Source organism: Gobio gobio (genome assembly GCF_949357685.1).
Source record: "Gobio gobio genome assembly, chromosome: 18".
Taxonomy (NCBI): domain Eukaryota; kingdom Metazoa; phylum Chordata; class Actinopteri; order Cypriniformes; family Gobionidae; genus Gobio; species Gobio gobio.
This window is the reverse complement of record NC_137111.1, coordinates 21643448-21670931: the sequence shown is the minus strand read 5'-3', so window position 1 is coordinate 21670931 and position 27484 is coordinate 21643448. Positions and strand designations below refer to the sequence as shown.

Sequence of the window (27484 nt, the reverse complement as noted above, 5' to 3'; positions counted from 1 at the left end):
TTTTGTTGTTCGAGACAGATTGGGAGACGTCCTATAGCCTAAACGAAAGCGTAATATTCCCACCGATGGCAGCTCCGCTCGGACGCGTCTCCTTCACGTTCTACGTCCTATGCACCGGAGGATAGAGGAGGGGGCGGTATAAATTCAGTGGGCGTAGACTGACTCCAGCTCTTGTTCACGAGCGCCAACAGCTACTGCACAAAATCGCTGTCAGTTTATGTGATGAGCTCCAGGAATCCAATCAAACTGATGATGCAAAGCAGGAGCGCTTGAAGAATTTGAGACACAGCCAATGTTTGTGGTAGTGCACCTGTTCTCACAGTGCGCCTGATTTTCCTATCCATCACCGCCTAAGGTGTGTTTGTGTAGGCAACATCTCAAGTCATTCTTCAATTGTGGTGTTTGACAGCTGAAAATGTAGGAGCTAAATCTGAAATGTGTTATCCTAATTGCTGGCCTGTGTGATGATAATTGCCTTCCGCAGAATTTCCATGGTAACCAAAGAAAGAGCAGATAGATAAATTACAAATCTGTCAAACACTAACGTGTTTCTATGCCGTCAGACAGCGAACGAGCGAGCAATTGTTACTATACGGTTGCCCCTAATTTAGTTTTATTTATGCTTTGACTTGCTCGCTATCAGGGACATAATGTTGTGTTTTAGAATAACGCGGATGATGCTATTCAGATGTGTGGCAAACTACAGTGATTTGACCAATTTTTTTACCTCTGTTGTATTGTGTCATGTGTTTTATACACGCGTGAACATTGGAAACGTGAGTGCTAGTAGAGGAGTGCAGGAGAGTGTGTGTGTGTGGGCGACATATTGAGGTTGTTGTAGAGTTGTTTTTGAAGACCTGCTTTTGAGAGCCATGTGAATTTTGTCCATGTGCCACTCTTGTGAGTAGGCCTATCTGTGTGGGTGAGACCTGGTGGGGGGAAATTAATTGCTTAATAATTTTTATTCTTATGACAGTAATTGGGTCACAGAGCAGAACTGGGGCCAGTAGTTATTGAGATTCTCAGAGTAGAGAGTCAGCTGTATTTGCATAATAATCTTCAAGGAGATGCTCAGAGATCATGTCCTTCTTAAACAAAATGAATCTAAAATCATCAACATTTAATAGAGAAATAATTTAGAAATTATAGAAATGTGTGCAAAGCCACACAGTGCAACACACATGTATTAACAATAGTATCTATAATAATAAATAAATAAATGTTGTAGGTTTTTTTTTGCTAGATTTTCTGCCAAGACTACAAAGTCCTGAACTATCAGAAACCCAACAAAATAAAGATGCTGATGAGAGATTTCTGTTAATACTCTCAATCTCTCAATCAATGTGGTGGGTTTGCATCCATTGGATGAAAAACGTGAATAATTGAACATTTAACAGATGGCAATTTTTTTTCATTATCATATCAACTATTTAAAGGGGTGATGAATTGAGAAATCAACTTTCTCTTGAGCTTTTGATATATAAAAGGTCGTGGTAATATAAGAATATCCTGTAAGTTTCAAAGCTGAAAATGTCCTTGTTAGTCAAAGAAAAGGTTTTATGGACACCAGCCCCACAAACGATCGATCTCAGGATATGCCCGGCTATGATGTGAGCGTGTTGTGAAGCACCGCCTCAACAGAAGAAGAACAACTCCTGATTCTGTAGCCCCGCCCACTGACTCGTGCCACTAACAAGACATAGGCCTACAGAGAGAGCTAAACCGCATCGAATTTCTAAACATACCACATAAGCTTCATTCGGATTCCAATATTATGAATGCATGGATGAACTTTATTTTTAATGAATATCCAGCTCACATGGGGAAGACTTTGCACGTTTGTTCCTTCATTTCTGATCACGGATTTGTTTGTAAACAAGAGACTAGATTTGCAGACAGGATGAGATTACATGAATGAATGAAGCAACACACTAATGTGAGTAAAACATGTTTTTTATATGTGATATTATTGCATTGTTACAGATCGTTTGATATAGATCTATTGATTGTGTACGTGTCTAACTTAACATACCTTAGCACGCGGTCAAAGGCTGGAGAATCCTTTATTTGTTGTTCTTGATGCGCGTTGTTCACTCTCTTGACTTGATATTTGAAGGAAAAATACAATCGCGAAAATTTTGATCATGCAGTCTGCAATGTATTGGCGCGCGTGCACGCGTGTCTGTGTGTGTGTGTGTGTGATGCACGGTTCGCGCTTATATCCACCGATCGGGCGGGCCAAGTAATAAAAAAATAACATTCCAATCAATCGCGAGTGGATGAGAGATAAATCATTGTGTTTGTTTGATAAAGACGTTTTGCGAGCCCTGTGGGATGAATTATTCCAGTTGCCGTTTTCCCACATGCTTCAAAACCATCCCTCACGGTGTACTCGCGGGGAGCTGAAGCTCATTAAATATGCAAATCTATCTTATCCAATCATAACCGTGGGCGTTTACTTCCAAGTCTTCAGTGCGGCACGCCCATAAAATGAGCCTCAAAACCAGGGTAGAAAATAGCCTATTACTTATTCATTATGATGTTTTTGAATGTAAAAACCATGCAAACGTCATAAGTTGACCTCAGACAACAGTATAATTTTTTTTAAAAAGCCAGTTCATGACACCTTTAATCGACGAAGAGGTAGCCGTTAGGAGAGGAGCCCCTCATGCAGATGTAGAGCCGAGGGAGTGATGGGAAGCTGATGACCTGGGCAGCTGCGACGGAGCCTCAGCGATGACCCACCGAGATGAAAGTGGGGTGACCGAGGGCAGAGCTGCCCGAAGCCGAAGGGTTGGAGGGCCGGAGAGCAGCATGGCGATGTCCAATCCATGTGTAGCCGGCGGTCCGAGGGAGCCCGGCGAGGCCGAATGGCTGATGGTCCGCGCTTGAGTCGAGGAAGGAAGGAGCGCAAGCGTAGGAGTCAGGACGACAGGTCGAGGTGGGACAGAGCATTCTGGAGCTGGAGGCTGAGCCACAGGCTCATCCCGCCCAGGATAAATAGGCTCCCAGCAGGTCCGCATTATAACCATGCCACTGAGAGGTACTATAGAGGTGACACTGATGGGGGAGGATGGAGACTGGGTGGCAAAACCCAACAAAACACAAAACGTTCTGAATAGCAGTCTGGAGAGGTGGTGGGAGAAGGAGGCTGGGCGAAGCCCACAGACTGAAGAAAACGATACACATTCTGGCAAGATCAAGGGGCACAAGGTATTCATCTCTGCACATTCATACAAACTGTCCATTAAGTCCAGCAGGTACTCCCTCTCAGTGGCGGGAGGGTGGGCAAGGCTCGCTTTCATTCCCTCGAACTCCACAAGGATTCCCACGCGATGGACGGTGACACCGGCTCACACACCTGGTCAGATTTTCCGAGGTGGTGGGCGCTGTCCTCCCTTCCTTGGGCATAGGCTCATACGTCACTGCAGGTGGAAGCTTCCAGTCTGTGGGGGACTCTTGTGTAGTATCCGTCGATCAGGGTGGTGACAGGCTGGGCTCTGGGTCAGGCTGTGGTGTATTGGGGGTAGACACTCTCCAGACACCTGATGATGGCCTTCCTCCAGCTAAGTCCTTTGGTATCTTGGAGGTCTACTCAAATTGAAAATATTGGAGAGAGTCGTTTCCCCCGCCCCCTCCTCCTCACACTCGATGCTCATGCGGGTTGCCAAATGAGAACACGCAGAAAGTTGATGAGTTGATTTATCCGTGTTTTAATATGCTCCCGTTCATAGAGATTTTTAGATGGATGTCGAGGCTTTTTAGGTCAGGTATAATCTACGATCTCTGACCCAGTTTGTTTGCTGGCTTCCATGGCTGCAATACGTTATTTTTTCCACCAACTGTCAATCTGGGGTAAACTGGCAGTGTGTGTTATCATAGACCAAAACAAAAACAGACATTCCGACACGGAACGCATATTTCAAAGTAGAATAAATGGCTGTGGCATTGCTTTTCAGAGAAACGAGTGTGTAAACTTAGCATGTTTCCTAAATACCTGTGCATGCACTTTACATGTTCACGCATGCGTATTACATTTTTTCAGGGTGTTTCTTGATAAAGTGACATTGCCAACCACTACCCTGTCATGCATAATATGGCCTTTTTAGTCATTTTCGCAGATCTATGTGAACAGGGATCGTTTTGACAACGTTTGTTTTAAGTACATCGTTGTCCTTTAAACATACCCTAAAGTCCATAAAAATTAAACATGTAGCTACTCAATCTCTCTATATTTCTCCCTCTTTCAGAGAGTTGTGGAAATGCTATCATGTTTTTTTCCCCTGTTGGAGCAAACAGGAGTACAAAAATGTATCAGTTGTTTGACAAATCGTCTCCCATTCACCACTATAGAAGTTTGCCCAACTATGACAACTTCTGCTTCTGAGAACCCCACAAATGTGAAAAGCTCAGAAAACCTAGTGCTTAAAAAAGGTGCTTTTACTCAAGCTACTTATCTCTAAAGACCAGCAAGAACAGTGATTGTACTCGCAGCTGCACAGTAAACCTAGAACAGCTCTGCATCTGCTCTCTCTGGCTCTCAGCTTCAGTCTGTCCATCTGGAGCTGCTCTTGGTGAAGGAGGTGATGCTGAATCTTCTGAAAGATTTTGGAGACTTAAAATTTCTCCAGGCAGAAGGAGTTGCAACTCCAGAAATTGGACTATAAATTGGCTTGGACTGTGCCTCTAGATTACTCAGTTGACATCCCAGCTGTAGAGATTTAGGGTTCTGCGTCAAATAGGAATCAATCAGATTGTGCTGTGTGTGGATTTAGTGTTAGGTTCATTTTTTTCTTGTCTGTGTGCACAAGCTGTTCGTCATCCACAGTTATATAAACGCAATGCAATCTAATGAAGACAACCCGCATCTATAATAGTGTTTTTATGAGTATGCCTTTCCATTAGCATAATAGTGTGGCAGTGGTTCACAGAATGGAATTTATTTTTGGTACATCTGAAAATGAGTATGCTCTTTCTATGATGCTGAGAGTAGGCAGATCCTTGCATAACAGGTAAAAGCCTGTTTGAGATTGAGGATGAGAAATAGAGGGGGAAAGTAGATTTCTCTATCCACCTACTCCTATTCATGCTGTCTCCGGCGTTTTCTCTCCTCCCACGTGCATCCTGTCGCGTGTGTGTGTGTGTGTGTGTGTGTGTGTGTGCAGAGACGTCAGTGAGAACTGTCACTGCGCAACACTCCGTACATGGTGTTAACCGGATGAAATGTTAGGATTAAGAAATGGACGGAGAAGATTAATTTCTGCAGATTTTAGCCTCCTAATTTCTCATCTTTCTATTTACTATATTTGTTTGCGTGTTACTTTTCAAACTGATTTTTTGGAAACTGCATTGTTTACTCATGACCCAGACCCATAAACCATTTCAATATATGGCATGAAAAGGATTCATATCAGTTTTTATACCAGTTTATTTCCAGCGCAATTAACATTATTCTATCTAATAAAGTTGTATTTGTAAGTTAGTGTCCATGGTTACCAAGAAAACAAATTTATCAGTGAAAAGCATGCTTGAGATGAAACATGAGACATGATGTGTGCGGACACTTGACATGATGTGTGAACGGAATATTTTTATTGCACATCATTTGCAATCAGATTCAAATTAAGTGTGAAAATATTAATTAATGTGCGTAGGATGCATGCTAACAATGAATCATGGCTATCTAGCCATTTGAATCCAAACAGGTTTCAAAAATAATTTTCACCTGTCATGTTCACCACAGAATGTTATCAAACACAGTATACACCGATCAGGCATAACATTATGACAGATGAAGTGAATTACAGATTATCTCTTCATCACGACACCTGTTAGTGGGTGGGATAGGCTTACACAGCAAGTGAACATTTTGTCCTCAAAGTTGGTGTGTTAGAAGCAGGACAAATGGGCAAGTGTAAGGATTTGAGCGAGTTTGACAAGGGCAAAATTGTGATGGCTAGACGACTGGGTCAGAGCATCTCCAAAACTGCAGCTCTTGTGGGGTGTTCCCGGTCTGCAGTGGTCATTATCTATCAAAAGTGGTCCAAGGAAGGAACAGCGGTGAACCGGCGACAGGGTCATGGGAGGCCAAGGGTCATTGATGCACGTGGGAAAATTCCCCAGATCTCAACCTAGTCGATGGGATGTACTGTACTAACATGTCTGATCCATGGAGGCCCCACCTTGCAACTTACAGGACTTAAAGGATCTGCTGCAAACATCTTGTTGCCAGATACCACAGCACACCTTCTGTGGTCTAATGGAGTCCATGCCTCGACGGCTCATGTCTGTTTTGGCAGCAAAAGGGGAACCAACACAACATTAGACACACGGCTCCGTGGGGTTAATAAAGGCTTTCTGAAGCAAATCGATGGGTTTTTGTAGGAAAAATATCAATATTTAACACGTTATAAAGTACAATATCTAGCTTCCGGCGAACCACCTTCCGTATTCAACTTACGAAGTGTAAGAACAACATCTCTCGCAGTTCAAAATGCTTACGCTACATCCGACATCCTAGTAGCACCAGTTGCACTTTTTTATGCTACGTCCGACATCATCGTCGCACCAGTTACGCTTTTTCCGTTAGTTGAATACGGAAGGTGGAGGTCTGGCGGAAGCTATAGATATTTTACTTTATAACGTGTTAAATATGAATATTTTTCTTACACAAACACATTGATTCGCTTCAGAAGGCCTTTATTAACCCCCCGGAGCTGTGTGGATTACTTTTATAATGGATGGATACACGTTTTTGGGCTTCAAATAGGATGGCTCCATTCACTGCCATCATAATGCTTTGAAGAAGGTTTGTAACAAAGCAGATAGAGCAACCATTGACTAGTACTAGGCTATTTCACCCCTACTATGGTAGTCAATGGTTGCTCTATCTGCTTGGTAACAAACATTCTTCAAAATATCTTATTTTGTGTTCAGCAGAACAAAGAAACTCAAACAGGTTTGGAACAATTTGAGGGTGAGTAAATGATGACAGAAATTGTATTTTTGGGTGACCTATCCCTTTAAGTGAGTTTAATTTTGATACACCCATGTATGAAGAAATACAAACAAAATAAGCAGTTTTAGAAAAAATATATATATATTTAACTTTCCTCACATAGCCTAACAGACAGTATAGTCCTACCCCTTTCTTGATAAAGCAGTTTAAACAACTAGGCTACATTAATCTTACAAACGCAACCCATTTGCATTTTTAACATATTCACTGTGGCACAGCAATTATCACATCACTGCTGTCATTAGCACTCATTTAGTGTCAGCAGAGAGCGAGTCATAACAACATCCTCTGAGGGTGTGTGTGTGTGTGCCTGATTGTTTTTCACTTTTACCAAATTCTCTTTTCTTGATTGTTCTGCGACTCTACACAGGCACACACACTAAACTGACTTCAGCTGAACAACAGCCAAAATGCATGATTTTCCAGTTAGGCTATCACTGTACCTGTTCGTGATTTTTATATTCGCCTGATGGACTCATGTTAAATCACTAGCAGTGCAGTAAAATCAGTACATGGGCTTTCACAAAAAAGACAAAGCGCATAGCGCCATCTTGTGTTCTGACTTTGTTATCCAAAAACAGGCAACAACGTGTTTTTCAATAAAAAAATAAAAAGTAAACCGTTTAAACAGTCTATCTATCTATCTATCTATCTATCTATCTATCTATCTATCTATCTATCTATCTATCTATCTATCTATCTATCTATCTATCTATCTATCTATCTATCTATCTATCTATCTATCTATCTATCTATCTATCTATCTATCTATCTATCTATCTATCTATCTATCTATCTATCTATCTATCTATCTATCTATCTATCTATCTATCTATCTATCTATCTATCTATCTATCTATCTATCTATCTATCTATCTATCCTCCACATCATCAAGTCACTTGTGCACATCATAAAAGCAATTTCTCATTCTTTTGAACAAATTGCAATGCTTTGGTACTGTCATGCAATTGATTACGTGGAACTGTCTGTTTCCTACATTATCAATTGCTTATGTTTATAAAAATGTATTATACTGGTTCTCATTGAATAGTCTTACCCTTAAAAACATATAGGCATTAGTTCCTTGTGTGCAAAATGGTTTAACTAGTTGTCATATTTTGTCAAGGGTATTTTCTATACATTTCTATTAGACTTTTGTGTGTGTAAATGTGTCCTGAACTGATGAATTGCAGAGGAGAATTTTGAATTTCAGTAATGAAGGGAAATGTAAATGGCTAGATCAACCAATGATCAACCAGTTCTCTAAAATAGCTCTCAGAGATGCATCTCATGAACCTTCTTTTGGCAAGCATATATAGACAGACGCAACACATTGTTACAATTTCATATACAGTTTTTCTCCATTGGTTTGGCTCATTTCTTAAAACAGAAATTACATTCTCAAAATTGTAAGATCGTTTGACAAAACAGTCTTACAGTTTAGCACAACACTATAGCTCACTTGCAAAAGCTAATATCTCTCCCAAAATGTTTCACTCATGCTTCAAAACTAAATTCCTTTCCCATATAAATAGTCAGTGCCATGAAAATGGCAAAGATCCTTCTCAATTGCTTTGGCTCATTTCTTGAAACAGACCCGACGTTCTCAACACTCTTGGTGCTTTTGCCAAAATAACGTGGATGGTTCGGCACAACACCATGGTTCCCCTGCAAAAGCTCATACCTCTCCCAAAACAGTTCACTCATGTGTCAAAACTAAATTTCCTTCTCATTTAAACAGTCAGTGCCCCCAAAATGCTTCGTCCCTTTGGTATTGTGTAAGCACTGCAAGTCAAAATGTTTAGATGTTTTGTCACTATGGCAGAGGACCATTGAAATATCCCTCATGTCCACCTCTCAGTCTTAGCCCAGTCCTTCATTGACAATGGTTACTGTACTATTTTTGTCTAGTTAACAGAATACAATTGTGTACAAAACTGAAAAAAAAAAAAAGAAATAGGATTTTAGGGTAAGAGTAGCCTCCAAGGTTTGACATCACACATTGCACTCATACTGCCAAGGAAATTGTAACCATTATCATTCACACACATAACGTAACTTCCATACATCAGAGTAAAAAGAAAATGTATACAGCATAATATATAGTAATATAAATACACAAACAAAAAACAATGAAAATCATTCAGTGCTGTAAATAAAGCTGGAGTTTCACAACTAACAGTTCTTCACTGGTCACTGTCCTCACCCTCCCTCTCCTGGCCCTCCTGGCCATCCACACGCTGCTGTTCTCAATCTTAAACACTTGTAAAATTTCTACTTTTCTAATGATATAATCTGGGTTTGATTTTTTTTCAGAGATATTGTTAGAGTAAATTATATGAATATATTGACCAAACAGTACACACAAGACCAGTACTGCATATTGATGAAAATATTTATTTCTCTCCACATTGTAAAATCATTCGATTCATTCATGCCTTTTCAAAGGTTTGTTTTTTATATCTGCTGAAGTCTCTGTCCAGCCTCTCTCAATGTCAACCCATGGGTACTCAGTACTCAGGTCAACCAAGGCTGCCCGAATCGCATCTGATAAATTTGGTCCCTGTCTTCTTTGGCCACATCCTACTCCAGGTCTTCCTACCCCCTCTTCCCCTCTCTACCCCCTTCCCCTCTCTACCCCTCTCTACCCCCTTCCCCTCTCTTCCCCTCTCTTCCCCTCTCTTCCCCCTCTCTACCCTCTCATCCCCCCTTCCCCTCTCTTCCCCTCTCTACCCTCTCATCCCCCCTTCCCCTCTCTTCCCCTCTCATCCCCTCTCATCCCTCCTTCCCCTCTCTTCCCCTATCATCCCCCCTTCCCCTCTCTACCCCTCTTCCTCCACGGGCTCCCCCTCTCATCCTCACTCTTCCTCTTCCTCGAGCAGGCAGTTGCCCTTGTTCATTTACTTGGCCAGGTGCCTCCATGTTCAGAAATTGTACTGGTCCTGCATGGTCAATACATGTTTGGCAGCATTCACAGTCATGGACAGCACCTGTCAGGTAACTAAACATACTGTTTGATTGGTAATCTGAGATGTGTGAAAGTCCTCCTTCATTAGTCAAGTTCTAGTTTCACCTGACTGTCAATTGCTGTAATAAATTTATCAAATGTCCCAAGGGATTCATATATGGTATTCATGGTATTATGTTCTTGACTAATTTTGACAATTGAACAGACTATTGTGCATGTGATGACTTATACAATGAAATGACGCTGATACGTTTTGGAGAGAATGACCATTAGACTGAGAATCAAACAATCAGTTTAGATCAACAAGATCTATTCACTTGGAAATTGTGCTAAATGTAGGCTACCTGTACTTAATCATTTGCAAAGATGTACTGAGACATTGAGACATGTACTTAGACATTTGCAATTTGATGAAATGAATGAGAAATGCCATTCTGTTGTGAACAATTGCCAAGTGGTTTGGAGATTTGTCCATGTTGTTTTGAGAATGTAATTTCTGTTTCAAGAAATGAGCCAAACCAATGGAGAAAAACTGTAATGGAAGAACAACAAGGAAACAAACAGGGTCAACAGCCAGGAAGAAGAAGACGAGTAAGAATGTGTGGTGGAAGGGTGGCAGTGGCTCAGTGGTTCATGTAGGTTGTCTACAAACTGGAAGGTTGGTGGTTCGATCCCCGGTTCCACTGGAAGTGCCGAGGTGTCCATGAGCAAGACACCTAACCCCAGCTGCTCCTGTGAATGAGTGTATGAATGGGTGAATGTGAGGCAAATGTAAAGCACTTTGGATGGCCATAGGTCTGTTGAAAGAGCAAAAAAAAATAAACAAAAGGGTACAGAGACAAAACAGGGGAAGAGGTTGAAGAGGCCAAGCTTATAGACATGTAGCCACTATTGTGGAGCATTTTCTCAATCATGACCTTATGGTCGAGGCGGGTACTGCCAAAAGTTGGGTGAACAACCTTGCCCTCATTCAACCATTACAGGTATATATATCAAGTCAAGTCAATTTTTATTTCTACAGCACATTTAAAAGCAACAGAGTTGTGCCAGTGCTGTACAGTAAGAAAATTAGCATATAAAAAGAAAAAGGCAGATACAAAATAACACATTAGACCCGAATTTTTTTATAAAAAATATAAAAATCTACCAATAGCGATCTAATCAAAAGCCAGAGAGAACCGATGACATTTAATGAAGGAGCAGACCTCACATTGAAGGGCAGACTGTTCCAGAGTTTACTGATTACAAGAATGAAGGATTCTTTGGGGTGTGTAAGGAATCAGTAAGGAATCAGATGATCACTAATGTAACACCAGATAGAACCTGGCACACAAAAACTGCAACTTTAAAATTGATTCTGAACTTACAGTTTTTCTCATTTGCTAAGACAGACTAAATGAAACTACGATCCACTTGATCTTCATCATCACATTCTTAGCACAGCAGAAGTCTTCTCTTGCAAATGTCTTAACACTTTTTCATGTTTCACACATTTTTCACACCCTTTGTCAAAACACTTACCACAGATCTCATTGAAAGACCCCAAACATCTATTCACAGCTAATAGAAAGTACTTGCATAATTAAGGCCCCAGCACCGATGGTGTGAGGACCCTATTGGAATTGCTCAGCCTATTATTATTATTCTCCCAAATAAATCACATTTTTGAGAGCCTAAACATGCTCGAAAACTCATGAAACTTTGCACACGCATCAAAAGTGGTTTTTAAAATTTAAGTCCAATATGGGATTTAGAATTAGGCATGGCAAAATGGCTCAATAGCAGCACCTACAAAATTTAAACATTTTTTTTGCAGTTTTTGCCATTTCCAGACATTGTACTTAACAATCTCCTCCTAGAGATTTAATCAGATCAACATCATATTTGCACAGTCTAATCTAAAGGCCTTGGTGGTGTTAAATTGCGAAGATCTTGAGTTTTCACTGAAGGGCGTGTCAGTGGCGGCCTCATAAAGTTCGATGGTTCAGCATAAAACAGGAAGTTGTTGTAACAATTTCGGGCATACAATTTCCGATCTGCCCCAATCTTCACATGTTTGATAAGAGTCCTGGCCTGAAGACATTTACATATGAGTTTCAGAATTAGGCATGGCAAAATGGCTCGATAGCGTCCCCTACAACATTTCAACGAAGTGCCCCTCCCGCTACGTTTCACGTACAGGTATGAAATTCAGTACACACATTTAACAGCCCAATACCTACAACAACAAAAAATCTCCTGGTACCGACACAGAGGGAAGGGGCATGAAAATGTGTCATTCATTTGTCCACTTGCCTTTCTTATTCTTTAACATCAGCAGTTTAAGCAACTGATCACAGACCTACGTTCTCAAATTTTCCCCCAAAATGTCTCTAGGAATAATGTGTGATACAAAGACCAGAGTTAACATGACTAAGTATTAAGTTAATGATGGGACATTAAAATGGACAAATATCAAAGATCCCATTTTGAAATGTTTTTCACAAACCTAATACACCAACATTTAGCTCTTCAAACCAGTTAAACATAATTAAGATGGAATGCATTTCCTTGTCAGAATGGGTAATGTCACACTCCAGAAACAGTTTATAAAGACCCCTTTCATGAGCGAAGGTTAAAATTGTCAAAAAGGACAAGTTAAAACATTTTAGACCCCATTTACACCTGTATTTAGCATAGTCCACTGATAAACGCTTTAGTACCTGGTGTAAACAGGCCCTTAGACAGCAACCCAGGTGGGATACACCAGTTAAGGGACTAAACCAGCTTTTATTAAAGCACCAGTCAATTTCAAATAGCATTACCAAAAACCAGAGGGACTTGACATGCTTGAATATCAATACAAGTAGTTAAGCTAGTCCAGCCATAAGTAGACCACAAGATTAAACAACCCCTAATTTGATACCATTAAGAACAGGGACCCAGGTTAGCAACTGGAACTTGGACAAATAGGTCCGGTTTGGGCAGAAACTTGGCTTCTTTAGTTCAAGTCAAGCACAACCTTGAAGCAAAAAAGGGAACTCTGGTTTAGGAGAGTGGCCCAATAAATAACTGAGAACAGTCATGAAAGATAGATACCAAAAGAGACAGTGGAGTTAAGTTTATTAGAACTACTAAAGTCACATGACCAGGTTAACTTCTCCACTAGACACCACAGTTTGCTCACTAGAGATGGAAGAGACGCTAATGTCAAGACCTGGAAAAGAAATGGTAGAGCGTGAGGCATTTAAAAAACAAATTCTCATGGTTCCTGAAGTCAGTTTACAACAAGCAGGACTTTTGTGACTGGATAATCACCATCACTGTAGTAGGACGTGTATGCCTCATCCCCTGAGGAAGAAAACCAGTGTTTAAGGCGAGACACTACAGGTGAATAGGGATTTTTTTTTAATTACAAGATATCACTGTGAAACTTCTCCAGTTTATTACTGGCATAAACATAAGAAAAAAATGTATTACAAGTTTTGTGTAAATTAATGTTTTAATATGCAAATGAGGCCTTATATACTTAAATATACGCTCATTTGCATACTTTTCCAAAAACAAAATCTGGAAATTGGAAAGGACCATGTTTAAAATTCTTGGTTCTATTTGTTGACATGTTAGATGAGAGGGCTTTTACAGAGGGGATTCTGGATATCTTATTTTGTGCTTTGGTAAATTAGAGAATACTGACAATAGCCTTAAAAAATCAATTTTCGCCATGTTTTTTGGAGTTAAAGGACCTATAACTCAGGATTGGAATGATATATCAACAAATCCCTCTGTAAAAGCCTTCAGAATATAGTTCAGCATAAGACTGCTAAAGTTGGTGCTTGTAGGTGCTCTTGAAGTGGATATATCTGACTCTGAGTGTGAGAAAAAACTAATTCTGAGAAAACGGCCTTTAAAGTTTTATACTGTATAACTGCATACATTTCTATAAAACCCCCAACCTACAAACAAAATATATATTCAGTTAATTAATATCAGTAGTGTATAATATTTAAAACACGTGGAAATTGATAAATGAATAAATTATTAATAGCAATAGCTATTAGAGAACTACCTTAAGAGAACTACCTTAACAAACACCAGTCACAAAAACTGCAGACGAACTGTCCCTGTTTGTTGCATATGTCCATCTATAACTATTTGAATCTAATTCTGACGGGGTTTCGTCGTCTAATCTGTTGTTGTTTACTTTCTTTTTACTTGCTCTTGCTACTTGGTCTTTTCTGTGAGCGTTTATGAGCCGATTTCAGCGTTGTCTGCACTTTCTCTCAAGCAGAGAATACACAAGCAAGCGGCAGCGCGTGAGAAATTCACATCGACCAATCAGATGTGGTGTTCGGCTGCAAACTTTCGCGGTTGGTTAGTTCTACAAAGGAAATGTCCATATTTGGATTAGACAGTGCTGTGTGTGAGACTGCGAGCTTTATAATGAGACCAAGCATGACATGTTTCTGTGAATGGAGACGGCACGAGAGATCGCGCTAGAATAACTTTTGATGATTTCGGGTAGAAATCTAAAGGCGCATGGTGACAAAATATAATGAAATAACCAACTTAATGTGTAATGTTGACATTTTTTTTATTTTGACATGAAAGCTTACATGTTAAGGGAGCAAACTGGCCCAAAATCTCAAAATTGACCACTGCATGAAAAAACGATGTTTTCACCTGCCGTGTCTCGCCTTAACCAGAAACTGCTGCAACCTGGAATTTTAGATAATACTTATGCATACTTGGACAGACACTTACCTTCTGCACAGCCTTTGGTGACACATTGACCATTTGCCAGTCTAAGCTCCACCCTGAGGGGTCCAGAAGCCGCAGGAACAGTGTTGACCTCCACAACCAGAGCTTCCACAGATGTAGCAGAGTACCTACACTGGAAGAGAACCCTAAACAACAAATAGTGAGCTTATAGCCTTTGTCAAGGATTATTTTTTCTAAAAAAAATAAATACCTACTCAATATGGCTGTCCCTTGTGATTGTACAAGTGGCCCGACACCCACTTCATACGAGGAGGTCATTCGGTTTTCATACAACACATATCCACTGTCCTCCTGCAAATAGTAACTGTTGGCATCCAGTCCATTCTAAGCCATGCAGAACAGAACCACAAGCAGCTACTCACCATCATGCTTGTGCCACATGCAGTGACAGGGAACTGGTATATAGCAAAGGAAGGTGTGGATCCCACAGGACTGCAAGGTGGGTCGTTTCCACCCAGGAGACGGACTGAATCCAGGCTCAAGCGAGGTAGAGTAACATCTCTAGCCACCACTACCACAAACTGACCATCTCTAATACACTGGACAGTCACTGGAACAAGGTACAATAGCAAGTTATTACTGAGGAGTGGCTTAACATGAACACCTTTACATTGACTCCCTCTTACCTGCCTTCCCATAGAAACACTGCTGTCCATTAAAGCAGCAGTTGATAGCTTCACACTCAGCACCACTGATACCTGGTGGGCCACATTGGATCTGCTCATAATCAGCTACAGCACATTTGTCAAGGGGCTCTGCCTGCGCCACTAGCTGCTTAGGCTGAAACTGCAGAGAAAACTCTCTGTCTTATTAAATAGATACATTTCTGTCTTATTAGGGCCCAAGCACCGATGGTGTGAGGACCCTATTGGAATTGCTCTGTCTATTCTTCTTCTCCGAAATAAATTGCATTTTTGAGGGCCTGGCAGAAGAGTAAAAGAGGGCATGGCAGACGAGTAAGAGGGCATGGCAGAAGAGTAAAAGAGGACATGGCAGACGAGTAAGAGGGCGTGGCAGAAGAGTAAGAGGGCATGGCAGACGAGTAAGAGGGCATGGCAGAAGAGTAAAAGAGGGCATGGCAGACGAGTAAGAGGACATGGCAGACAAGTAAGAGGGCATGGCAGACGAGTAAGAGGGCATGGCAGAAGAGTAAAAGAGGGCATGGCAGAAGAGGGCATGGCAGACGAGTAAGAGGGCATGGCAGAAGAGTAAAAGAGGGCATGGTAGAAGAGTAAAAGAGGGCATGGCAGAAGAGTAAGAGGGCATGGCAGAAGAATAAAAGAGGGCATGGCAGAAGAGTAAAAGAGGGCATGGCAGAAGAGTCAGAGGGCATGGCAGCAGAGTAAAAGAGGGCATGGCAGAAGAGTAAGAGGGCATGATAGAAGAGTAAAAGAGGGCATGGCAGAAGAGTAAGAGGGCATGGCAGAAGAGTAAAAGAGGGCATGGTAGAAGAGTCAGAGGGCATGGTAGAAGAGTCAGAGGGCATGGTAGAAGAGTAAGAGGGCATGGCAGAAGAGTCAGAGGGCATGGCAGAAGAGTAAGAGGGCATGGCAGTGGCAGAAGAGTAAGAGGGCATGGCAGAAGAGTAAAAGAGGGCATGGCAGAAGAGTAAGAGGGCATGGCAGAAGAGTCAGAGGGCATGGCAGAAGAGTCAGAGGGCATGGCAGAAGAGTAAGAGGGCATGGCAGTGGCAGAAGAGTAAGAGGGCATGGCAGAAGAGTAAAAGAGGGCATGGTAAAAGAGTAAGAGGGCATGGTAGAAGAGTAAAAGAGGGCATGGCAGAAGAGTCAGAGGGCATGGCAGCAGAGTAAAAGAGGGCATGGCAGAAGAGTAAGAGGGCATGATAGAAGAGTAAAAGAGGGCATGGCAGAAGAGTAAGAGGGCATGGCAGAAGAGTAAAAGAGGGCATGGTAGAAGAGTCAGAGGGCATGGTAGAAGAGTCAGAGGGCATGGTAGAAGAGTAAGAGGGCATGGCAGAAGAGTCAGAGGGCATGGCAGAAGAGTAAGAGGGCATGGCAGTGGCAGAAGAGTAAGAGGGCATGGCAGAAGAGTAAAAGAGGGCATGGCAGAAGAGTAAGAGGGCATGGCAGAAGAGTCAGAGGGCATGGCAGAAGAGTAAAAGAGGGCATGGTAGAAGAGTAAGAGGGCATGGCAGAAGAGTAAAAGAGGGCATGGCAGAAGAGTAAGAGGGCATGGCAGAAGAGTCAGAGGGCATGGCAGAAGAGTAAAAGAGGGCATGGTAGAAGAGTAAGAGGGCATGGCAGAAGAGTAAGAGGGCATGGCAGTGGCAGAAGAGTAAGAGGGCATGGCAGAAGAGTAAAAGAGGGCATGGTAAAAGAGTAAGAGGGCATGGTAGAAGAGTCAGAGGGCATGGCAGAAGAGTAAGAGGGCATGGTAGAAGAGTAAAAGAGGGCATGGCAGAAGAGTAAGAGGGCATGGCAGAAGAGTAAAAGAGGGCATGGTAGAAGAGTAAGAGGGCATGGCAGAAGAGTAAGAGGGCATGGTAGAAGATTAAGAGGGCATGGTAGAAGAGTCAAAGAGGGCATGGCAGAAGAGTAAGAGGGCATGGTAGAAGAGTCAGAGGGCATGGCAAAAGAGTAAAAGAGGGCATGGCAGAAGAGTAAAAGAGGGCATGGTAGAAGAGTAAGAGGGCATGGCAGAAGAGTAAGGGGGCATGGCAGAAGAGTAAAAGAGGACATGGTAGAAGAGTCAGAGGGCATGGCAGAAGAGTAAGAGGGCATGGGTAAAAGAGGGCATGGCAGAAGAGTAAGAGGGCATGGCAGAAGAGTAAAAGAGGGCATGGTAGAAGAGTAAGAGGGCATGGCAGAAGAGTAAGAGGGCATGGTAGAAGAGTAAGAGGGCATGGCAGTGGCAGAAGAGTAAGAGGGCATGGTAGAAGAGTAAGAGGGCATGGCAGAAGAGTAAGAGGGCATGGTAGAAGAGTCAGAGGGCATGGTAGAAGAGTAAAAGAGGGCATGGCAGAATAGTAAGAGGGCATGGTAGAAGAGTCAGAGGGCATGGCAGCAGAGTAAAAGAGGGCATGGCAGAAGAGTAAGATGGCATGGCAGAAGAGTAAAAGAGGGCATGGCAGAAGAGTAAGAGGGCATGGCAGAAGAGTAAAAGAGGGCATGGCATCAATCATGGCTTGTCCTTTAGAGAGGCTGGACTAGGGGTCGGAGCACTGTGGCATCTATTGTCAGGCTTTTTCGGAATGAGAACAGGTAAGTCACAATGTTACTGTATATCACTGTGTATTTCAGCTTTGCTGTATTGCCTTGTTACAGTAGCAGAACAAACTGTCTACAGTAATGCAGATGTGTCATCAATCCCATTTATGTGACTGTCATAATGTCAATTGACATGCTTTTTGCTTTTCCTTTATAGAATCCACACACTACCGCACACTGGTGGTAGAGGAAAGATCTTTAGTGTTGAACAGGAGTCTGCCATTGTAGATATGGTCGTGGCAAACAATGCAATCAGACTGCGTGAAATCCAGGCAACAGTAATTGCAGATTGTAACAGCAGTAATGGGCAACTATTGATCGAGTCCTTAAACAAAACCATGTCAGAATGAAGCAGCTGTACAGAGTTTCATTCCAAAGAAACTCTGACATCGTAAAGGAGACAAGATTCTAGTATGTGCAGGTACAGTTGTTATTGTAATGCCTTGTTTTAATGAATGAAAGACTGGTTCCACCCGAAGAGAGAGGGCTGTTGAGGCCTGGCATGACTCTGTATGTCGTCATTTGGGACAATGTTGCCTTCCACCACTCTCGTCTTGTGAATGAATGGTTTGCAGCACAGCCTCATATGATGCAATTCCTCCCTGCATACTCTCCTTTACTGAACCCAATCAAGGAGTTTTTCTCTGCTTGGAGAAGTGTATGATCACCGGCCATATGAGCAGATGTCCCTCCTGTCCCTCCAAAGAGTGCTGGTTGCTTGGCAATAAGTGCAGAGGACTGCCAGGGATGGATACGCCATGCACTGAGGTATTTCCCTCGCTGCATTGCAAGGGAAAACATTCAATGCAATGTTGACGAGAACCTGTGGCTTGATCGTCAGGAGCTAATGGACTAAATGTGAAGTTCTGAGTATCTAAAAACTATATTTTATTTAAGATATTTCCACCCATAAGTTTCCTTTTGGTTGCTTTTTTCTTCCCAGCATTTGAGTCTAAGTATAATATTGATAGCTGTATTTTGTTGTTCATTGTGTAATGATTGTTTGAAAGAATAAATTGATTTGACCACAAGTTGTGGTGTTTGATGGAAATATTAGCTTATGTTGCATGTGTTTAATGTTTTGTGAACGTTAGAGCATTTTGCAAACCAAATTAGTAATTTTGGCTATTGAGCTTCAGATTTAGCCTAAAGTTAACTGTTTTGAAAATGTGAGGTCAGAGTGGATAATGTGTTTAAGCAATTGAGAAACCGTAGCAGGAAGCCAATGTAAAGTCGCTAAAATTGGAGAAATGTGATCTCTCTCTCTTTTTTTTTGTGCCAGTAAGAAATCTTATCGCTGATTTTTTGGACAATTTGCAGGTGAGGGATTGTAGTTTGAGGCAGGCCACAGTACAGGGAATTACAGTCCAGATGTGATTTATGAAGGCATGAATTTACAGTCTCTAAATCTTTTGGAAACACAAATTTTTATTTTGCAATCGATCCCAAATGAAAGAAACTGCCCTTTACCACTGATTTGTTTCTCAATTTATTGACGAATCAAAACTAACACTGGTGGAGACAGAACCTAAATTAAAACGAGATCCATTTTGGATGGGTTAAATGCAGAGCACAAATTCCAAGTATGGGTCTCCTTACTTGGCCACATGTCACTTCACTTTCACTTTCACTTATATTGACAACATGACTAAGCATTTTGACTATCTTGCTTGTGAACAATGAAACCAGGACTGTTCATTGACATACATTTGACTTTTGAGAGATGAACTAAGGATTTTGAGCAAGTTATGCTTTTGCAGGTAGGCTAATCCAGCTGCTGTTTGTTTTGAGAAATGCAATTACTGGTTTGCAAATCTTAAGGATGTTTCAAGAAATGTACCAAAGCAACTAAGAAAAAATTGTATGTTATCATATGTTATGTCATAAGTGTCTGGAAATGGGTTAAATTATGTGTTTTCAACCTTTTCGAAAGCTATGCGTCATGACGCCATGACGCGGCACCGCCCATCAGCAGCACGTGGGAGTGGAGGCGGAAGCGGAAGGGAAGCAGTGGGCGCTGAAACATGGCGTGTACATACACACGCAGAGTCAGGGCGATGACAGCCGGCGCGTGTATATTTTCTGCGCTTATCGCAACATGTGTGATGCTGCAGCCCGCAGCGGCCAAGCCGGGTAAATTAAGAGAAATCACAGATGGAAACTGGGAGGATATTCTGACGGGAGAGTGGATGATCGAGTTGTGAGTTATTAGATGGAGTTGTGCAAAAAAGAAAGTGTGTGTGTTTATTTATGCATGGCAATTAGTGTTACACATGACTCTAAATGCATATCTAACTTTAGATTTAATTATTAGTTCTTAATGCCGTGTTCTTCCACTGGGCTCAGGTTAGAGGAAGTTCTGTGGTCTTGAAATTAAAGAGTTTGAAAAGATGAAAAGGATGTCATAATAATCAGCCTCATGTTGATCCAACCTCATATGATTTTCTTCCTTCTATGAATGTAGAAAAAGGACATGTTAGACAGAATGACAGCCTCAGTCACCATTCACTTTCATTGTATGGAAAACGGATGCAATGAAACTGAATGGTGACTGAGGCTGTCATTCTGCAGAACATCTCCTTTTGTATTTCACAGAAGAGAGTCATATAGCGTTGGAACAACATGATGGGGAGTAAATGATATCAGAAATTCCACTATCCGTTTTATGCATTCTCTTCCACAAATATTTAAGTTAAAATAAACATTCCTTTCCCCCTGCATGGCAGACTTACTCCTGTTAGAGCCATTGAACAGGAGGATTGTAGTTAAATAGATCCGATGGAAAACAAATGAGCCTCAGTGTCTTTGTTTCTCCTCTGGCTGGGATCGTGTTATTGGATTAAAGGTTTGTCTCTCTGCTGCAGCTTTGCTCCATGGTGTCCAGCCTGTCAGCAGCTCCAATCCGTGTGGAATGAGTTTGCAGAATGGGGAGAAGATTTGGGAGTGAGCATTGCCAAAGTGGACGTCACCGAGCAGCCAGGTATGCCGTTATCCTCTCATCTGGCTTCTCTGCTCACCTGATCTCCTGTCCTTACGAGTCTCACTCCTGTCTCTCTCGCTCTCTCTGCTGCAGGTTTGAGTGGGAGGTTTATCATCACAGCTCTCCCAACTATCTACCAGTGAGTTTCTTTCCATTTACACACATTTAACCCTCTCTTTAGAAGTTATCTAGTTGGTAATTGGTGATAGATAGATCATTAGCAGTGGCATTAGCATCAGCAGTGTTCTGAAATGAGTAAGTCCTTACAGTTAAAAAAAACAAAAAAAACATTAACATGTAAATGAATGTCCCAGTTGCGCTTAATGTTGTCACATTTTCCTGGTTAAATAAACATTACTTTACATCGAAAAGAAACCAAATCTAATTCTATTAAGTATTTTACATTAACAATATATTTAATGTTCTATTAAAACCAAGTATAAATCTCATCGAGTTAGTTTTTTAAGCATTTTTACATTTATTCCAAAATGATAACTAAAGGCAGTATCAGTTTAAACAACATGTTTTTGTTTGTGATCTGTTCAACTGTTCTTTTTACCATTTCTGACTCATTTTAGGATTAAAACTCAATGGGCTCAGGGAGGCAAGAGAGACGCGGATTCTCCCGCTGTAACTTTACCTGCTGGTGTTGCTGTTGGACAGTGTTACTTTAGAAAAACGAGTGATTTATACACTTTTTAATGTCAAATTATTGTAATATTTGCGTTGTTTTATTTTTGTAATATGGATTTTTTTTTTTTTGAGGAGGCACTGATTGAGGCACCTCCCTTGCCTCCTCGGAGGAAATGCCCCAGATAGATAGATAGATAGACACCAACATTTGTTTTGTTTTCAATCATCTGCACAGTCCCTGTGTGATGGGTGTAAATTCAGTTATAAATGGTTTAATATGGCTGATTGTGTGTGTGTGTGTATTGCAGCTGTAAAGATGGTGTGTTTCGGAGATATCAAGGAGCCCGATCTAAAGACGACTTCCTGAGCTTCATTGATGAGAAGAAATGGCAGAGCATAGAGCCGGTCTCTTCCTGGTTCGGCCCCTCTTCCTTCCTGTGAGTACTTGCAGTGCGTGTGGGTGGTTTCAAATTCTGTAATAATGCAAACGGCTCCGGGCGAGTCTGACAAAGTCTCCAGAAAAGGTAGCTCAGAGAACTCACAGCCTGTGGTTAATGTAAAACTTTCTTCATAAGGCAGCACAATATTAATGTACTGCTGTCGGACTATTTTTACATTTGACTTGATCAAATTTTGACTGATATTTGTTTTTTGTAGGATGAATGTGATGTCAGCCCTCTTTAAGTTATCCATGTTCATCAGGGTGAGTGTGTATTTAATAAAACAATTATATATACATAATTTTCTTAGCAATTCTGTGAATAATGTATGGTTACAACTCAATGGGAACAAATCATTTATACCTCAAGGCTCGAGCTAATGGTTAAGGAACCAGCAGCAGACACTGAGGGATGATATACAGTCAGCTAGCCAATAACATAAAATAAACCCCCTGATTTAAAGAGAGGACTTGTATCACCCTGAAGGGTTTTTCTTTTTGCAATAACGATTTCCTGACTGTACATTATCCTGCTTATTACATAGCCACTTAAAAAAATAGTTTTTTGTAAGCGTAATTTGAAGCCAGTAGAAAATAAGCTGTTATATGGATATTGTAGTAAATACCTGATACGTTTATAATCTGCTCATGGCTGTTTCCATGCAGTAATTTAAATTATCTTTTAACATTGTGTTTCAGCACTGCCATAATTACTTAACGGAGCAACTGGGTGTCCCGGTTTGGGGTTCATATGGCATATTTGCTCTGGCAACACTCATCTCAGGATTGGTTCTTGGATTGGTGAGAGTGGACACAAATACGCTACCTTAGTCTCTTATTCTCAACAAGGCTGCATTTATTTGATCATAAATACATCATATGATTATGAAGTATGAATGTTCTATTTTATTCTATTTTAAAATCTAATGTATTCTTGTGATGACACAGCTGAATTTTCAGCACCACTACAGTCTTCAGTGTAGGGCTGTACGATTAATCGAAAACTAATCGAAATCGAAATTCAGAACCTCTAACCGACAGGGGAAAAATTTAGAAAATTTGAAAACGCAAATAAATAAAAAAAGAAGTGATTTCTAAATTTACTTTGACTTGTATTTCATTGCAGACAATATGAACACAAAATATTTCATGTTTTGTCTAGTCAACTTCATGTCATTTGTAAATATGCATCCTTTCCTGTCATTCAGACCTGCAACACATTTCAAAAATGTGTTGCAGAAAAATACGCGCTGTCTCACACACACACACACACACAGACGGCGCACGTAAGCCCCAAAGCCAGATCGCTTTCACTTTCGTCCTCATAAAGTTTGTCAAGTAAATGCGTTTAAAGGCTTGAACATTTAAAGCGATTGTGGACTATTCAAAAACAACAATACAGAAAACTTATCCATTCAGTGCTCAGCTTTTTTCTGTGACACAGAGAGCCGAGCCGTGTCGCGTCTCTGACAACGCACGCGCGCCCTGGAGGCAGCGTCCTCACAATGCTTTATCATTTGTTTGTGTTTTAAGGCCTGCCAGTTTGAACACTAGAGCGATTTTAGACCATCAGATGTATATTATGTTGAACTAATGCCTGATATATTGTGACAAACGAACACTCAGACAGAAGCTCGCACATCACGTGAAGATCGCGCGCAGAAACGCAATGTCAACGCTGTCCTGTGACTAAAGTAAAGTCACTAAAGTAGCTTAGAAACTCAACCATTATAGGCATATGTTTTAATACCTTTGAAGTAAGTACAAACCACAGCTTCATAATGAATAGAGACAGTAAGAGTAATTCACACACACAATCACTCTCTCATTAATGCATTCAAATAAATGTAATGTAGGCCTACTATGTAAATGTATCTGTATCTGATGTACAACAAGCTTAAATCTGCCCCATAGACAGTAACTGCTGAAAGTGAACAGTTTCCTTAAAGTATTTTAAAATCACAAAGAAATGCACTTTCATTAGAAAAAAAAAATCCACCTTTAATAGTAGAAAATATTTACAGTAAAAACCTTATCAGGAACTTACTCAAAAACCTTATGAGGGCAAAAAAAAAGAAGCAAAATAATCGTTCATTAATCGTAATCGAGGTCAAATGTTTGGTCAAATCGTTACAGCCCTACTTCAGTGTCACATGATCCTTCATAAATCATTCTGATATGCTGATTTGGGGTTCAAGAAACATTTCTTATTATTATCAATGTTGAAAACAGTTGTGTTGCTTAATATTTTTGTGGAAACCATTCTTTCAGGATTCTTTGATGAATAGAAAGCTCAAAAGAAAAGAATTTTAAATATAAATCTTTTGTAACATTATTATAAATGTCTTTACTTGTCACCTTTGATCAATTTAATGCATCCTTGCTGAATTGAAGTATTAAAAAAAATCGTACTGACCCCCAATCTTGAACCGCTTCAGAGCGCTTCAATTGTTTATGAACTAATGCCGATGAATAATGACAACATATACTTTACAATGTTTATATGATAATATGGTTTAGAGTCTGAACATGCTAACGTCAAACTCAATTGGACTCAATAGTCGGTCACGTCTCCCTGATTTCATGTTATTTCCTCTCTCAGGTGCTGGTTTTCGTTGCAGATTTTGTGTTCCCATCACGACGACTTTCACCAGATTATCACCACAGTAAGTGTGAATGTTTCTCTGAACCTACCTGCTTAACTACGAGAACTTTTAATGTAACAGAGAACCATTATAAAATTCGAAGATGTGTAATTGTGTGTAATTGTGGATGTGTTTTTATAGGGAAACTGCTTGCGGGGCAGGTGCGTCTCCTGCAGCAATCTGAAGATGAGCAAGAAGCAGATGGAGAGGAAGAGGATGATGAAGATGAGTATGGGGGAAAGACTGAAGAGTGGCAGCCGGTGGGCGGAGCTGATGCTCTCAGAAGAAGAGGTTTGGGTGTGCCGGAGGAGGACACCTAGAGGACTGGAGAGGAACTACCTCTTGCTCACTGTGCACAAAATCGCCACACAAACCACATGGCTACGGCAAAACCCTCACATGCTGCCATGGCAGTGCTCATTGAGCTTGATGATATCACATATGATGTCATAGCTCCCTTCTGAAAGATTGATGTGGTTGTGCTTTTCTCTCTCTCTTGCCGCAGGTTTGTGCGTTTTCTCTTTTTCCACCTATCCAGTTTTAATTATTACACTCCTTGCTATGCAGTATCTCTGGATTGTGTGTGTGTTAGAGCAGTGCTTCTCATAGCTGTCCTGGGGACCCCTCACCACTGCACATTTTGGATGTCTCCCACATCAGTAAAACCTCATTCAAGTCTTGCAGTCTCTACTGATGAGTTGAATCAGGCGAGTCCGATGAGGAAGACTTCCAAAATGTACTGGCGCTCCCTGTACATTTTGCAAGTCTCCCTCATCTGACTCGCCTGGGTTTCCCTAGGACAGCTTTGAGAAGCACAGTGTTAGAGGAATATTAGAACCTACTTTAAAGAATTTCACGACACACAGCTGCAATATTCCCCTTACAAATACTGAGCAAATATCCAAGATCAAACAACAACCTCACTGTGAATCTGTATTTGGAAATGAGGCTTTTGGGAATATGAAAGGTTTTGTGCTTTACTTTGTAAATATTTTATTATTTGAGCTTTTTGGATGCCTGTTATATAAAGTTGAAATGTTCAGTTTATTGTTTTAAATGTTTTTTCTTCCATGTGGAGATCAGCTTCATACTTTTTCGTTTGGTTTGTGTTCTTGAATCTTTGGTTAATGCCTGAATTAACATTTATTTACGTGTGTGTGTGTGTGTGTGTGTGTGTGTGATTTTTTATTATTTGACACCGTTAAACACTTCCATTAGTTTTCCCATAGACATGATTGGTTTTTCTATATTTTACTTTAAAAATTAGTTTTTCATTTTACCTTCCACGCCCTGTTTCCTTAAATTTAATTAGTTTAATAATGCATAGGCATACTGTGTCTGATTAATTTGAACTGGTGTATCATGTTCTGTTTCAGGTGTTTCTGTATTACAGTGGATTTTAGGATGTATGTGTTAATTGTATCTTGGTCTTCCAAGTAGATTTCTTATTATCTTTACTTTGACCCTTGACTGATCCACTAGAATTAAAGTGCTTCTCAATATGTTCTGCTTAGTTGTCCACAGCAGAACGATTCTAACGTGTGAATGTCTGCATTTACAACTTTATTGCTTAAAGCCAGAGTGTCTGTGTATGTGAGAGAGAGAGGTTTTGGAATGTTTCTGTAATTGAGACTAAATCAGGACTGTTAATAAACAGTTTAAAGCTGCTGTGCTGTGTGATTTCACACAAAATGCAAATTTGTTGGGCTTTATTTTACAGTTTTGCATTTCACTTCACATTTAGTGATGCATATGTACACTGCCGTTCAATAGTTTGAGAAAGTCTCTCCAATGCTGCATTCATTTGCTGGAAAATATAGTAAAAACTACTATTGCGAAAAATTAAAATTTAAAATAATTTTATATATATATAATTTTAAAATGTAATTTATTCCTGTGATGGCAAAGTTGAATTTTCAGCATCATTGCAGTCTTCAAAGTCACATGATCCTTCAGAAATTATTCGAATTTGCTGACTTGCTACTCAAACATTCCTTGTGTTGGTAAATATTTTCAAGGAAACCATGATACTTTTTCAAGATTCTTTGATTAATAGAAATTTATTTATTTCCTGTCTGGGTAAACCCCATGCAGAATTCGCACTTATAGATTACAGCTGTTCTCCTCGCGAGAATATGCCGCTCTCCTCTCTGGCCCTGTCCCAAATGACACACTTAATGTGCACTTTCGGTCTTGTGGACTTACAATGGCTGCTGCGAGCGCATGTCCGTTAAGTCCCAGAGACCGCAGGGTGTCCCATTTGTCATTTTAGGTCTTTGAAGGGTGCTCTCGAGCGCCCCCTTTGAGGTCGATATGTGCCCTCGATGCGCACTTCTGCTGAGCCCGCACTGGTGCGGGTTACGCGGCGGACTTCTTCCCGGCTGTCAAAGCGGCATTACGTCGTGAAAGTGTGGACTCAGAGGAAGACCGTGAGGGTTTAGGGTACCATTTGGGACAGGGCCTCTGCGCTCATGGATGGCTTTCTTCTCAGAAAGTGACTCCGCCCCTCGCACCCTCCCGTTTCTTGCCTCCCAGGAACCTCGGAGGAAGAAATGGCAGCTCAGGCCCTGTCCCAAATGGCTCACTTGATGTACACTTTCGGTCTTGTGGACTTACAATGGCCGCTGCGTGCGCGTGTCCGTTAAGTCCACGAGACCGTAGTGTGTCCCATTTGTCATTTTAGGTCTCAGAAGGGTGCTCGCGAACGCCCCCTTTGAGGTCAATATGCGCCCTCGATGCGCACTGGTGCGTATTAAGCAGCGGACTTCTTCCCGGCTGTCAAAGCGGCTTTACGTTGTGAAAGTGCGGACTC

General features: G+C 41.0%; 1 protein-coding gene across 1 annotated transcript; it reads left to right on the top strand.

The window, feature by feature from the left end:
* Nucleotides 1-19598: 19598 nt before the first annotated feature.
* Nucleotides 19599-26338, top strand: tmx1 (thioredoxin-related transmembrane protein 1). Its single transcript, XM_079842971.1, has 9 exons — nucleotides 19599-19735; nucleotides 19909-20175; nucleotides 20840-20955; nucleotides 21049-21094; nucleotides 21897-22025; nucleotides 22246-22291; nucleotides 22727-22828; nucleotides 24630-24693; nucleotides 24814-26338. Exons 2-9 carry the CDS (start codon nucleotides 20000-20002, stop codon nucleotides 24990-24992), a joined length of 858 nt encoding a protein of 285 aa, XP_079699097.1. The 5' UTR covers nucleotides 19599-19735; nucleotides 19909-19999; the 3' UTR covers nucleotides 24993-26338.
* Nucleotides 26339-27484: the final 1146 nt, after the last annotated feature.